The sequence below is a fragment of the Caloenas nicobarica genome, chromosome 4 (assembly GCF_036013445.1).
Source record: "Caloenas nicobarica isolate bCalNic1 chromosome 4, bCalNic1.hap1, whole genome shotgun sequence".
Lineage (NCBI taxonomy): Eukaryota > Metazoa > Chordata > Aves > Columbiformes > Columbidae > Caloenas > Caloenas nicobarica.
Genome location: NC_088248.1, coordinates 27,315,283 through 27,330,887, shown reverse-complemented (window position 1 = coordinate 27,330,887; position 15,605 = coordinate 27,315,283). Strand labels below are relative to the sequence as shown.

Here is a 15,605-nt window from a genome sequence, read left to right as displayed (position 1 = left end):
CTTTGTTGAACATGTAGTCAATGCAGTATGGAAGAACTGAGTAACAGGAAGCTCAGTATGGCATTTAATATGGTTAAACAAACATCAGCATTGGAGTTCAGATCTCTATTTCAGCAGTTATATGAAATGTTGGCATGAAGTACAGGACAGACAACAGAAGATATCTAGAAATAAACATGGACCCTGTATTACAAACTTACATATTAACTCTAGTGGACTAGTAGTATTCTTGCTAACACTGCACAATGCTGCAGAGGAAAATTCCAGATAGCTTTCAAGATGCAACATAACATATTGAGGTTTTTTCTTGTGCTAAATTTCAGCATAACAGAAAATACTTTTCCCTTCCACTCCCTAGCTGTCATTTTCTGAAAACTGCTTCAATACAGCCTGAGAGCATCTCAAGAGCTGTTCTAAAGCATGATTTGCCACTAACACATTTTTTCACCACTTTGATTCGGGGAATGCAATGTTCCAGTGTGGTTGCATTTTACAGTCACTTCATGGTTATCAACATGACACCTAAATGTGTGTTTATATGTCACTGAATGCTCTGTTACGATTTGAAAGGAGACATGGGTTCAATACTCATGTATATCAGGCTTATGTTTGTAGGGAAGTTGTATTTCATTTTTGCATTGGCTTTCATTGGGTCAGAGGGTACTTGTCAGACTGCTGAGTTAGCTCCTTGCATTCATTTTATTTGAGATCTTGGAAAAAGTATTCTTAAGCCCCTTGATCCACCATTCAACCTCTCTCCATTTATATCAATGTAAAATGTGTGCAGAAGTTTCCAAACTCAGAATGCTGATATATCCCAATGTCAGTGATTTAAGGAACTGTGCAAAAAAATGCTATGTAGTCGTCAGCCATTCTGAAGGTTACAGGTTAATCAAAAAGATCCACGCTTTAGTGGAGGCTCGTTCTTTGACAGAGGGACATGGTCAGTAAAACCAGTTACAGAATGAAGTGTTTAACCAGTTCTTTCCTGAGATTTTGTTAGGAGAAAACAGCACAGGTCTGAAAGGGCCAGATTGTTCATCATAATTCCTATAATTCTCCAGAAAGTTGTGATTTTGCTAGAACCACCTAAAAATAATTCTTATTTCTAACATTCTGACAAACCCAGAGTGCTTTTCTGCAAAATTGTCTTTCTCCCACTATTTTTCATGTAAGAGTTCTCCAGATAACCTTGAATTCCTAAAATAGATGGTAGTTCATTTAAACTGCTAAGAAGAATGCTGGTTTTCACCTACACAGATATCAGGAGCAGACCTGGGAAAATGCAAAACTTTTTTGCAAAAGCAGTAGCTAGTAGAAATTTCAAGGTATCAAACTATTCTGTAAACTCATCTAAGTTTCATGTGGTTATTCATGGAGAACCAAATGGTCTTTCTGAAAGACAAGATGCGTTGCCTTGACATTTTTCTAAATGAGAATTGCCTGCACGTATTTATTTTATGCTTGGACGTCATTTATTTAGGAAATGTTAAAAAAATGCAAGTCTGGAAACAAAGTGAAGTAATATTTTTAGTTTGTCAAATATCCAGAAAACTGAAAATTGAATTAGTCACACTACTCCTAGTGGGAATAATATAGAGTGGTAAAATTGCTCACTTGAGGAAAAAAAATAGAACAGAAAAGGGAAGTTCACGGACTACAGAAGGATTACAAGACCTCACTCCAAGCTATACCAGGTGGATACTTGCTTCCAGAAGCAAGGAGTTGCGAGGCAGAGCACAACCTCCAGCAACTCACTGAGAGTAGTTGGGTGGGCTGTAATCCAACCACCAGAGAGAGAAATTAATTAAAAGTAAATCGTAGTATTTCCTGCTGTGGAACTACATCGCTTCACATTCAGTAAGGATCCAACCTCATACTTCCTTTTTTTTTTGAAGGCTCTCACTGAGTGTTCTGGAAAAATAACTTCCATTTTTCCATGCCCGAGGCCTCTGTGCAAACTTCACAATTCTTCCTGCATCTGATCTCCTATGTTACCAACTAATCAATAGAAACTTTCAAAGAGGAGAGTGGTGCTTAATTAAGAGATTACTCTCAGGAGGATGTCAGCTCAAATGAGGAACTGCAAAAATTATGAAATGACAGCTCTTGCAAATGAGCTTACACATGTCTTGGGCAGTTTTCTGGATCCTGGTGAATAGCAGTACCCACAGAAAACCAGAACAAGACCTCACAAATCAGGTGTTCAAATCAGGCCTTTGGCTGTTTGGGCAGCCTTCCTCTTGGATGTTAGCCTAAGTGTATGTCCCAAAATTTGGAGTGAGATGCAGACCTATATAGCATGAAAGTGTCAATTCCCACTTACTGACTCAGATCCTTTGTCTGCATGACATTGTTCCACTCTGGAGCTACATATGTTGTGAGACTCTGATTCCTCGGTACCCATTCCACACTTTACCTTCTGTTTCTTAAGAATCTGGAAGCCAGTTGAAATTGGAGGTGCTGTTTGTGCTCATTGTTATATTTTACTGATCTGTATTTTTAATACTGAAGGCTAGATGAGCCACCTCATCTTTGTAAATTGATCTAAAATTTAAATTCTCTAATTATGAGCAAGTATGTGGACGGAGTCTTATTTGGATGAATTGCTACTGTACAATATCAAACAGCTTGGCTTTTGAACAAATACTAGCAAAAAAAAAAAAGGCACGACTGTAGGATTAGACTTGATGACTTTTTTGTCTGATGCCTTGAACTCCTTGTTTGTCCTTTGATAAGGAAATTTACGCAAAACTTTATCTACTTGGGTGCTGGAAGGTTCAGTTTTTTCAGGACAAAAAGGCCCAGAGTAACCCATAATAAACAAATAATATCAAATTCATTTTTGGCAAGGACAATCCAAGTTTTGTAATCTTCCTCAGACAAAATGGAAATCTACAAATGCCAGCTCTATAGTTAATGTTTTACAGACACAGGTAGCAAAGAGTATATAAGCAAATGCTTTCCCTTCAATCTCCCTAGCATTTCTGAATAATTTAGCCCACATCATAATCTGCAACCATGAAGTGGGTAACATTAATTTCATTTATTTTCCTCTTTAGTTCTGCTGCATCCAGGAATCTGCAAAGAGTTGCTCGAGGGACAGGTAAGAAAGGACTAATTAGTTGTCTTTTCAGTCTTTTTCATATCAATTTGATGACTTTAATGCAATTTCACAAACAATTCTTGCAAGTTTGATCCAAAGAGAACAGAAAATTTGATTGACTTAAAAAGAAACTGAACTAAGAAGTCTTGAAGAGATGGGTAGAATGCTCCAGGCAGTTACTTAACTGGGTGAGATGATATGCACTGGGTGGAGCAAGAATATGAATCTGCCAAGTTAATAATTTTGTGTTTGAAGAAAGAAAATTCTACTAATGCTTACTCTAATCAGACTGTAGCTGCATTCTTTTATTTGTAGTGTAGACATGATCATGTTGTTGGTTATATAAAGTACATGTTTGCTACCCCTTAACAGTAAGCTATAGCAGTAATTTTGAATGTCTGAATTAAGTATGTGCTTACAGAGGTAGCTAGTGTATTAGAATCCCCAAAATTACATGCTTGGATTCCTTCAGAGATGAGCATGCATAAGAGTTAGGTATCTGCAGACAAACAGATGAGAATGTTCATCTGGGGCAACAAAGACTTCAACGTGACCTGAAGAAAGCTCTAGATTCAAGTTCCCAGAAAAGCCATACCGATTACCTATGATGGTGTACCCGAAGATGGGATTTTACAAGTGCTCAGCATTAGCTTGATTTGTTCCAAAATTATATTAGTCCCTTAAGTATAAGAACTGGGTTAATGCTGAACATGTCTGAAAACCTGGCCCAAGGTGCCCTGAACATATTCTTCAAGGGGTCTAGCACAGCGAGCATCACTTTTTGGGGGGTTGTTTTTGTTTTTTTTCCTAGAGCACAAGAGTGAGATTGCCCATCGCTACAACGATTTGAAGGAAGAGACATTTAAGGCAGTGTAAGTGAATGCTCAGCTTACATTTTCTAATTGTTTTCCATTTCTGTTGATAACAAACAAAAAAGAGAAACTAAAACATGTTGTATGAGCTAGTGAAGAGTGTATGTCTCACCGAAACAGGGCATTGAGTTAGCATTCTTACTGTTAGTATAGAAAAACCCATAAATATTTTAAGGCCTGCAGAACTCAAAATTACTTTCTTACTCTCTGAGAGAAAAGAACTCACTGCAAACCTTATAAGAAAAAACTGGTGTTTCTTATGTGAAAAGAAAATAGGTGTGAATAACACAGTTTCAACAACCTTAGGACGGAAAGGAGTTGGGCTGGATTGAGACATTAACAAAAAGACCTCAAAACAACCTCAAAAAATAAACCTGTGACAGGTTTTCTGAGAAAATTCAGTTCTTTTCTTTTGCAACTGGTTTTGGGAACGGCAGAGGCCCCTGACAGGAACATAAATAGTTGTGAAAGAAGGCAGCCTGAAGGTAATAATTTGTAACAATGGCAAGAACCAGCTTAGTTTGTGGCACTTATGAATATGCTGGTAAAAGGGACAGAAAACTCAAATCACAGTCACTTCTGTTTTGTTTCTAATTGATTATTCAAGTCTTTTGTTCTTGGTAAGTAAGGTCAAAAATATTTTTCAGAAAGGAGGTGTGAAGAGGAAGGATATGGGATCTGGTACTATACTGTTCATGTTACTTTGTTTAAGCATTTGTGTATATCATTTTAACAAATAATTTTGACTCCAGAAGCACCTTTGAAAAGAATGACTGTTATGTTTCTTATCTCCCTGTTCCAAAATGTGCTTTGTGTTTCAGTGCCATGATCACATTTGCCCAGTATCTCCAGCGATGTTCTTACGAAGGGCTGTCTAAACTGGTGAAGAATGTTCTTGATCTGGCACAGGCGTGTTCGGCCAATGAGGACGGTCCTAAGTGCGCAAATTCACTGGTAGGCAGCTAACCCTTTGGTACTGTGTTTCTTCTCATACTATGCAGCTATGAGAATCATCCTCATTGAGGATTTATGCCTGATCCTTTCAGGTGTTGCTGTTGTCACCAGCCAATGCTCAGATTTTAGTGCTGAAACAAAGGAATTTTTTTGTCAGGTTCTGAAACTCTGCCTTTCAAAAGTGCCTAAATGATTTGTGGAGCCATGTATTGGAGCCTTAAAACCAGGTTCTGGAACATTAAGTTTAGCATTGCCTGGAAATAAATGTTATCATTTAGTACAAATACCCCAGCTGCAAAATACAAGTCTGATTCTAGGTATTCAAGTGACCCAAGCACTTGGATTTTTGCAGTGGGATGATTTGAAAAGGTATCTGTGCTAATTTAAGGTACTCAGGTAAGAATTTTTTTTAAAAAACTCCTCCAAGATCAGGTATCAAAGAAGTTTGCAGGTATGAAAGATCCCTGAATGTCTACCAGGTTCAGTCAGGCCCTTAAGCAAGTTAGGTGCTTGTGTTCTTGCGAGCTCTAACATTCAGACCAAATTACGTGACTACATCAGTTCTCCCTAAAGGTTTCCCAAGCTGATCATCAAGTAGAATATCGAATTCTTCTTCAATTCATCAGAAAATTCACTTTGGTCAGATTATAAGCAAAAGGAGATCACTGTCGTGCATGGAGTATTTTAAATAATAATTTTAAATGGTTTTTTTTCAATAAAGCATTGCAACAGTTTTGATACTGGACCACATTAAATAAAACTTTATGAAATTGTGTTGAAAACAATGGATTATTCTGATGTATGGTCTAAATCTTACCCAGTAAAAATTTATTTACTTTTCAGTCTGGGTTTTCTTTTACAGATAAATAGAATGTACATTACCCTTTCTATAAACAATAATTCTGACCCCCAGTATCTTCCTTATAGCCCTCCATTTTCCTGGATGAAATCTGCCAAGTAAAAGAACTTCGTGACTCGTATGGTGCAATGGCTGACTGCTGTACCAAAGCTGATCCTGAAAGAAATGAGTGTTTCCTGACATTTAAAGTTCCCCAACCAGACTTTGTTCAGCCATACCAAAGACCAGGTGCTGATGTGATATGCAAGGAGTACCAGGACAGCAGGATGTCACTCCTGGGGCAGTAAGAAAAATAGCCATTTTGTACTATTTAAATATTTAGTCATGCAGAAGCGGGACTCAAGGCTTTACAGAGTGTGTGGACATGCAGGCATTTGAAAAAGTTGCATATCCTCATATCAACCTCTTATCTACATGTAGAAGACAGCTGCTCAATCATTATATATTCAAAGCTCTGATCATGTTTTTCATTCCATGTTAGAATGGAATGCAACCTGCTAGAACAGGTTTTCTCATTGAAAAATGGGCTTTAAGGGATCACATTTTATAAATCTTGGGGGATTTTTTTTTTGCCTAAAAAACCACGGTGTTTCCAATATTGATTTAATAATTTACGTGCTCCAGCTCTCCACTACCCACATTGGAACTGGAAAGGATATGAAGAAAGATAACAGTAAAAAGAATAAAAATTGGCAATAAAATCCCAGTGAAATGGCCACAGATTAATTTTTAACACTCAAAATCAGAATTTTTAAGTGTTCGGTAGTGCATTTTTAAAATGCATATGTACATTAAACTAAGTGGCTAACGATATAAGGAGTTCATTCTTCCATCACTGTTACTGAGCCCTCCTTTGGAAACAGTGAGATTTAGGAGAGCATTTACCATTAGCAGGCATTATTTCAGCAAAGTAGATTGTATTTCTAAACTAGAAATAAAAGTCATAGAAGATGTAAGAGACTTAAGGCCATTTGCTGTTGCTGTTCGAATATCTAACTTGTGCTTTCCTTTTCCTTTTAGTTTCATCTACACAGTAGCAAGAAGAAACCCCTTCTTATATGCCCCAACAATCCTCGCCCTGGCTGCTGATTATGAGCACGCACTTCAAACCTGTTGCAAAGAGAGTGATATCAATGCTTGCTTAGATGAAAAGGTAAACCAAATCTTTCACTGTGGATGAAAGCTAAGCAACTGGTCTGCAACATAAAGGTTTTTTTCTTATTTTAGCAGCAATTCTCTTTAAAGCAAGAAGTGATTTTATAAGGCCAATGTTAAATATCAGTTTATAATCTGAAATTGTGCTTTCCCATGGTGGTTTTCAGTAAACTTTGTATATGGCTTCATAGAAACTAAGATGTTTAAAAAAAAAATTATATTTTGATTTTCTTTAAGTGAAAAAACAAAAGAATCAAACTGTAGATAGTTAAGCTTGTCTTTTTGTCCTTTTGCTAATACATTTTTAAGCAGCCAAAGTATCGTGTAGATGCGCTGAGTCCAAATAATGTGTATCATTTGGGATTTTTCATCTGTGGTGAAAGGCAGCAAGAAGGTGTGCTACCAAAGAGGCACTAGGGAAAGACAAATCTCACTCGACAGCCTAACATGCCCTTGCCCATCCAACATGTAGGTGTATAAGAGGTCTCTCCTATTCTTCCCCTATTTGTTGCCCAAGCAAATGGAGGAGAAAGAGTGAGAAATGGGTAGAATCCTCCTGTTCTGCAAATCTTTGTATGAAGAACTTGTAGAGAAGGGTCAGGATTGATCTAATATGAATCAATAGCAGATGATTTCCACCTAGCTTTTCTTCTTAAATAACTGTAGACAAGATTTCATGTTAACCTTGAGCCTGGCATGAGCCAAACTTTCCCTTGGCTTCAAACTCAGTCCCAGTGATTTCCATGTAATCTTGCAGTGCATTGAATGACAACTTATGGTCCTTTGAAGCCACAGGGTTTCAATGCAATTGAGGTATTTAGTGAATGTCTGCAGAAAAATTTCACCATGCCATAAGGTCTAGTGTACAGCCTAGAAGCTAGGTGCTGGTTTGTGAACTGGTTAGGGCTGCCAAAGGAATTCTCAGTTTGCTTGACTTTTCATCAGAGCTAACTGGACCAAAACCTGCTGTGTTTCTGAAGTGGGATTTTCAGATTTCCTTTTTTCTCAGTCCACTAGATGTAATCTGTTTAATGTGACAATCTGCATCCTGTTACTGTAGGCAACTGCCATTAAAGAGAAAGCCAAGAAAGTAAGTGTGAAGCAGCAATATGCTTGTGGAGTCCTCAACAAGTTTGGAGAGAGAACTTTCCAAGCAAAGTAAGTTCCAATCCATTTTTTATAAAAAGTAGGCTAGTTAACCTTAACCTGAAACTATTCAAGAAGAAAATATCAGTGTATATAATTCACATCTATATGCTGAGTTTGACAACTGCACTCATGGTACTTCTTAGCATACTTTTGGCTAAGGACCATTGTCCAACAGAAGAGACATCAGTGGAACAGTCTTTCAACACTAGGCCAACAGTGATTTCTTAGCCTATTTATTTAAATGTATAATTTAATTCTGATCAGGTTTCACTGTAAAGACTGGATGCAAAGGGGAACCTGTGTTTTCCAGGCTGATAGCAAGTAAAAGATCAGTCATGAGAGTTCCAAAGAAATGAAACCAGCTCTAGAACCAATCCGGGAGATGCAGAGTAATTTGACAGAGTATCACTAGAGATTCCAGTGCATTTAATCTACATTTTTGTCAAAGCTGTTCCGATGCCTACAGCTTTTAGTTGTAGGCATGTTGGTAATCAGCAATTAAGTTGCCAGTTTGAACCTGAAAGTAAGCAAAGAGTCAGATTTGGCGGAATCACAGTTTTTGTCAAAGGTGCGTTTTTGAGATTAAGAAAGGCTTTTGCAATTAATAAGTGGATCACCTGCCTAAGCACAAATAACTGCTTTCATTCTGTGGCTAGTCTAATACACTAATATCGACTAGCATTACCTTATTAGATCTAGTCAGCTTTGATTTAAAGGTTTAGTTAGGACTATACATGTCTGCGGTAAGTAATCTAGAGATGCTTTACAATCACTCAAGAGCAATAGGGAATTGTTGGGTGTGATTCTTACATAGACAGCTCTTCTTACATAGAACAGAGGAGTCATAATCATATTTCTCCCTATTTTAAAGGAGCTCTGGGTTACTGGTGCAGGTGTCTATGGCCTTTTTTTCTAGCCACCAGAAATTAGATGAGAAGAATGAATGATTATTTACTTGAAACAATGCTGATCTACAGTACCATAAGTCTTAGTGACTTGCAAGGTTTCTGTTTGAAATGGAGCTTTAAAGCAAGTGTATTTTCCTTCTTTTCCATCTAGTAAACTCGCTCTCCTGAGCCAGAAATATCCCAAGGCTCCATTCTCAGAAATTGTTAAAATTCTCCGTGATATTAAGGATACCTACAAAGAGTGCTGTGAAGGGGACATGGTAGAGTGCATGGATGACAGGGTAAGCTAAATATTTTTCAGAAATTTTTACATACTTGAAAAATGTTTGGGAAGACAATTTGTGCAGCTATTAATTCGCAGCCCAGGGAACCAGCACTCAACATTGCCAGAAGGTTCCTCAGCCACCGAAAAACTCATGGGCATCTCAGCTAAGTGTTATTGGAACTAGGTTTTGGACCAGTTCCAGATCTAGCCCTTTATGATCACGAGGGCAAGGAGTTGTTACTTAGAATACAGTGTGCATGGTTGAAATTGAAACATTTATCAGGGACATTGTTTGATGGAATTTACCTACTTGAAGTCAATCATAAACAAAGCAAAAAAAGCAGAGGCAAAAAGGCCACAGTTGGGTTTTTTTGCCGTCCAGTTGTGTGTGCTGTCATTAATCCAGCTCTCCTGTAGTGCAAATGATCTCTGCAGGACAGCATGCATGAGAGAATTAGCAAAACCGTGCAACAGCAACATGATTTAAGTATTGCCTGTCCAGCTGCAACTTAAACACACTTCTTACACCTGTTGGTGTCCAGTGCTGGTTTTTTGAAGCTCCAAGGTTTTACATGTTTTGTCCTCTATCAGAACTGAGCACATAACAGGACTGAAAAGATTAATCAGGCATCCTTGTAACAGGCTACTCAATGACTTTCCTTGGCTTTCCAGAGTTTGTCTTCTCAAGGTTTCTAAGATCAGGGAGGAAACCTCATTCTCCCCCGTGGCTGTGAACATCGTGCTCAATACATACAGGACATGCCCATCCCTCTGATAATTCCTTTTTGTTTTGAGACAGCTTTTCTTTAGGCAAGTGCTAAGTAAATGTGTGACCTGAGGGAAAAGGGAAGAGTCTGATAAAGAGAGAGGAGATGAATTAATCTGCCTTTAAATTATTATCTCATAGCTTGTCTGGTAATATGTTTTAATTTTGCAGGCAGAGATTGTGGCCTATATGTGCTCTAAACAAGATGTTTTCTCAAGTAAAATCAAAGGCTGCTGTGAGAAGCCGATTGTGGAACGAAGCCAGTGCATTATAGAAGCAGAATTTGATGACAAACCTGAAGGTCTTCCTTCACTAGTTGAAAAATACATACAAGATAAGGAAATATGTAAGAGCTTTGAGGCAGGCCACGATGCATTCTTGTCAGAGTAAGTAGTGCCAACAGTACACATGCTTGTATTTGAACACTCCTACATATGATCTGCTGTCTTTTCTGGACTATGGCCTTTTGCCGGACTCAAAAAACTTTCCTCTTGCGTGTTTCAAGTGCATACGCAGAAAAGAGATGACTGCGTGAAAGTCTGATGTAACTAACATAGCTTCAACCCTAGTTGAACCCTTAGCTTCACCTTCATGCTTTGAGACTGTTTCTGTTCATCATTGTCATACTTATCAAAGCTGAATTTATCAGTGCCTTTCTTTTACACAGGGGCTTTGTGCATACCCTCATACATTATCTGCTTAAGAAGTATTATGTCCTGGGGAACTATTCTGTTCCTCTCACACTTACCCTGTTGGCAGACAACAGAATGACCCCAAATTTTTTTCTAAAACAAGCAAACAGCATTCCAAGCTCATTGGCCACCTTACTTGATCTCATCTGAGGAACTGTCATTGTCAGTTACTGTGTTGTGCATGAAGAAAGCAGCATGTTATTTGGAAGCTCTCATACTCACAGCCTGTGTGTCTTTCAGGTTTGTTTATGATTATGCACGAAGACACCCTGAGTTCTCCACGCAGCTGATTCTGAGAGTTGCTAAGGGATATGAAACACTCCTGGAAAAGTGCTGCAAAACAGACAACCCTGCTGAGTGCTATGGAAATGCTGTAGGTGCAAAGCTTTGTTTACACATAACTAGAATGTTTGGTTGGTACTGATCATGAAACAATTGGCTTGAGAAGATCCTGCAGAAGAGCAGACAGAAAGCATTTTGAGAGACTAATCCCAGGGCAAGTTAGTATTCTGATGGGACATGAAGCAGTCCAGGGCCCATGACAAGGATAGAGTCTTCTCATATCACAGAGGAACTTCATTGGTCACCTTACAAAGTTTCAGATTAGTCTCACTCAACTGCCTGATGCCTCTGTCTCTCAGAAGTGATTCTGTTTGTCCTGAAGATGATTAATAGCCAGTTAGCTGAATTATTCTATGGACTCCACTGCCTGTACTGAGTATGGCTCTTCATGGATCATGGTGGAAACCTGCATGGTCAGCTCACATTGAAACTCCTAAACTTAGGCCTCCTAATCTTTAACTGAATTGCACTCAAGACACAGCACAATTTGAGTCATGAACAGCTTCGGCCAAGAGATAGAGGATGTTGCTCTCCCAGTTGACAATCCTATACTGTAAAAATATTCACCGGATTTAAACAAACAAACAAAAGCCATAGTCTATAAAGTAGAGTCCAATGGGTAATTAATTTAAATTAAATGTCAAAAATCTTGCTGCTTTTTTAACTGAATTTTTGTTAGAACTGAAAACTCACATAAAAAACAAGTCCTCCCTATGCCAGCCAGGCAACACTGAAGTGATCGGCCTTGAGAGTGGGTGTCTTCTAGCTAATAAGATTTAGAAGAGATCAAAAAGTGTATTTGTATGACTGTCACCAGGATGTCCTGCTCCAGCTTTCCTAATAAATTTATGCGTTCTTGCAGCAAGAGGAATTGAACAAACATATCAAAGAAACTCAGGATGTTGTGAAGACAAACTGTGACCTTCTCACTACGCATGGCGAGCCAGACTTCCTTAAGGCGTAAGTACTTTCTGATAAGTATTCTTGAGTGTAAACAATTATTCTGACTGCTTCGGGCAAATTTATTTGGTCTTCACTTCTATTTTCACTTCACTGGTCTAGCTCAGTAGAGCATTCTTTAAATGTGAGCAAACAATCATTTTGATATGATTTTTTCAGAATTCTGATCCGCTACACTAAGAAAATGCCTCAGGTATCAACTGATACCTTGCTTGAAATTGGAAAGAAAATGACAACCGTTGGTACTAAGTGCTGCCAGCTTCCTGAAGACAAACGCCTACCTTGTTCTGAGGGATATGTGAGTATATTTGTTTATTCTCGCTACTCATCTTGGAGATTTCTTCTGTTCTCAAAAATGTTGAATTCTGGTGAGACTGTAAACACAATCATTTTTCATAAACCTCAAGCTAAGCATCTACCTAACAGAATTTGAAGTCTGTTCATTTTTAATGGGTATGAGAACTTAAATAGTTCTCTCTGATGGCAGGTTGTGAAAATTTTAGCTAAACTTGGCTCTCCCTCAGAAAGCAAAAGTAAGTCAATTGGGTCTGTGGCAGTTTGCATTTGGAAAAGCTGAAGTCTGATTATAGCCCAATAGACAGACAATTTGCAGATTAAGAAATGCCCAACTCAAGGAACACATATATATTTAAAATTTTAAGACCGTGCCATTTCCGAGCAGGTGTTTAGATCCAAGAGGTTCCACTTCCAGCTGTGCTAGTGTGACACAAACATAATATACTTCTTCTGTTACTGTAGAAGGTGTAACTCATGTTTGTCCTTCCTCTTTCCTTCTCAGCTGAGCATTGTGATTCAGGACATGTGCAGAAGACAGGAGACCACACCTATAAATGACAATGTTTCGCACTGCTGCAGCGACTCCTATGCTTACAGGAGACCATGTTTCACTGCCATGGGAGTAGATACCAAATATGTGCCTCCACCATTTAACCCTGACATGTTCAACTTTGATGAAAAATTGTGCAGTGCTCCTCCTGCTGAACGGGAATTAGGGCAGATGAAGTAAGCTAAAAGAAATACCTTGTAGAGTAACTTCTGAACTGTTACACTGTAGGTGGGAGACAAGGAAGCTACAAAATCCCTGTTTTGTCATCTGACTGGGACTTCAGTAGCAACAGAGAGAAAAACAGATGGAACTATGTGTTTGTACTGAGCTTGTGTAGTTCAGAAGAGGCAAAATAGGGTATTTTTATCAAATGAAATCTATGTTTTAGCTAACCAGTTTCATGTAGGTCCGCTGCCAGTCCAAGTCTTTGGATTTACTTAATTAAGACAACCTACAGATCATTTCAGTAAGTTCTTTCCCACCTGTAACTGCGATAACAAAAAGCTAACACATAGTTGTGGTAGACTGGGAGTTTGGAGTCACCAACAGGCACAGGCTCCTCTAGGCAGGACAAAAAAGCCTCATAACTGAGCTGCATAGAGTGGTGTATTTTAAATTGGGAAATCAAACTACAACAGGTAGCATTAACTATGTATTGTGGCTTTGTTTTCAGATTGCTTGTCAACCTCATCAAACGCAAACCCCTGATGACAGAAGAACAAATAAAGACAATTGCTGCTGGTTTCACTGCCATGGTAGACAAGTGCTGCAAACAATCAGATATTGAGACATGCTTCGGGGAAGAGGTATTTCCTATCTCTTTTTTAAAAAAAGAAAAGTATGCAGGAAACTGGAAACTCACTAGGAAACCATGCACTATGAAAGTGGTTTTACAAACTCCTGTGGTTACTTGTCCGTGCGCTTTTACAGTAAATTTACCTGCAGAGCATTACATACATCTTAACTGTGCAGACTATAGTCACAGATTGTAGTCACTGCACAGTTTCACATGGAAGTTGTTGGAGATGATGTAGTCCAATCCTCTGCTCAAAGCAGGGCTAAATTCTAGATTAGATAAGGTTCAGGGCCTTGTCTAGAAAAGCTGAAAATTTACAAGCCATAGTTGAAAAATATTTATGTGTAGAATTTAAACTATATTTCTAGCATATGTAAACTTCCTTATTTTGCTACATATTCTTATAGAACTCTTAAGGATTACCTGTAAAAAGTGCATCTGGATCAGTTATCAAAGATGCATAGCAAATATAGATATATTGGCAGTGGGAGTCCAGCTGTTTATGTCCTATGAACAGTTCTATTTATTTTTTTTCCTCGAAAATGATCAACCACAAATAAATTAATTCATGCCACATTCACTCGTTTCTGAAGTAACCAAGAGAGAAGTTTATCTGTGGCCATATTGCTGGACAAGAGCAAAGCCTTTACAGGAAGCGTAAATGACAATTTTGAACAGCAACCTATTTAGTATTTGAAGCACAGAACTGTATTACTGACAGCTTAATATGCTTATTGATTGAATTATTTTTTATTTATAATCAAAATATTGCCTAGGTAAATATATTAGGAAGACTTAGGAAGGAATTATTTTGTCTGTAATTCACTCCAAAAGTTGATTTCTACTTTTGCAAGACTGAAAAATACCCAACATACAGGAGTGCACAGATTCTAAGGTTAGAAAGTACCATTAGTATTATCCTTTGAACCATGACACAGACACAAGTTTAAGTTTATAGAAGTTTCTGGTCAAGCACTACATACTCTGCTTCCTTGGTTTGTCTCTCACAACTGTTTGTTTTCCTTTTTCTAGGGTGCAAACCTAATAGTCCAGAGCAGAGCCACATTAGGAATTGGTGCTTAACACATGGTAGGTAACAGCAATAATGCATATTTATCAGGACATCTGTCTACCCCTCTCTGCCTACTGTTTCACTCATTTAACTTCTTCAACTGAAAAAAGCACCTAGCTTCCCTTTAACCACCAGACATTTGCTTTTTCTAACGGGTGGTTTACCATTTTGCCTGTATATAGCATACAGAATGTTGAAGTGCTACTAGTATGCTACCATTTTACAAAATAATCCTTTTTGTTTCTCCAATATAGGTTGCCAGTGGGAAAAATATGAAGAAAAATACTTCTGTATAACTTCTCCTACCCATTACCTTTTTTTCCTTTGGTATTGAATGAGTATTTCTTAAATCTCCAGTGTTTTGTCAAACCACATGCTTTTCCAGAAACTTTTCAATTCTATTACTTTGAAAAAAAATGAATAATAAATAAAAGCTTTATACATCTGCATTGGTCCTTGTCTGCTGCTGACTATTGTAAGGCAAAGTTCTACAGCGCTCCCTACACAAAATGGTTGCCATAAGTAGTATACATGGACAGAGTTTCCATATTTCTTTTCCTGTTTCTTGCTCTTGGAAAGTATGTATGGATAATATGAATGGTGGTAAGATATTTAGCCTGGCTTTAATACCCTGTGATTCAATTACAGGATCATTTTACGCTTTACTTCAGCAATTGTAATTACATAGTAAGAGAATGGACAAAGGAACTGTTCAGTCTAAATAAGATGGCTAGCAACATGCTCTTATAAAAATTTTTTTAAAAATTGTTTTTACATCAGCCACAAATCCACTGTCTCTTCATATGCAAAGAGTTGCCAACAGATTGGGTTTTAGAAACATGTTATGTCTTAAGTTGTTTTT

General features: G+C 38.0%; 1 protein-coding gene across 2 annotated transcripts in view; it reads left to right on the top strand.

Moving 5' to 3' along the window:
* ALB (albumin) overlaps window positions 1–15,192 on the top strand; it is a 45,626-nt gene extending 30,434 nt beyond the window's left edge. Inside the window, exons 3-17 of one of the 2 annotated variants that reach the window (XM_065634816.1) lie at window positions 3,063–3,106; window positions 3,918–3,978; window positions 4,800–4,932; window positions 5,860–6,074; window positions 6,812–6,944; window positions 8,007–8,104; window positions 9,155–9,284; window positions 10,206–10,420; window positions 10,967–11,099; window positions 11,931–12,028; window positions 12,188–12,326; window positions 12,828–13,051; window positions 13,549–13,681; window positions 14,704–14,760; window positions 14,998–15,192. In XM_065634816.1, the coding sequence (XP_065490888.1) occupies window positions 3,063–3,106; window positions 3,918–3,978; window positions 4,800–4,932; window positions 5,860–6,074; window positions 6,812–6,944; window positions 8,007–8,104; window positions 9,155–9,284; window positions 10,206–10,420; window positions 10,967–11,099; window positions 11,931–12,028; window positions 12,188–12,326; window positions 12,828–13,051; window positions 13,549–13,681; window positions 14,704–14,754 (1,807 nt within the window). In that variant the 3' untranslated portion in view covers window positions 14,755–14,760; window positions 14,998–15,192. Of the gene's footprint in view, window positions 1–2,996; window positions 3,107–3,917; window positions 3,979–4,799; window positions 4,933–5,859; window positions 6,075–6,811; window positions 6,945–8,006; window positions 8,105–9,154; window positions 9,285–10,205; window positions 10,421–10,966; window positions 11,100–11,930; window positions 12,029–12,187; window positions 12,327–12,827; window positions 13,052–13,548; window positions 13,682–14,703; window positions 14,761–14,997 lie in introns of those variants that run through there. The other variant, XM_065634817.1, reaches the window with a different exon arrangement.
* Window positions 15,193–15,605: the final 413 nt, after the last annotated feature.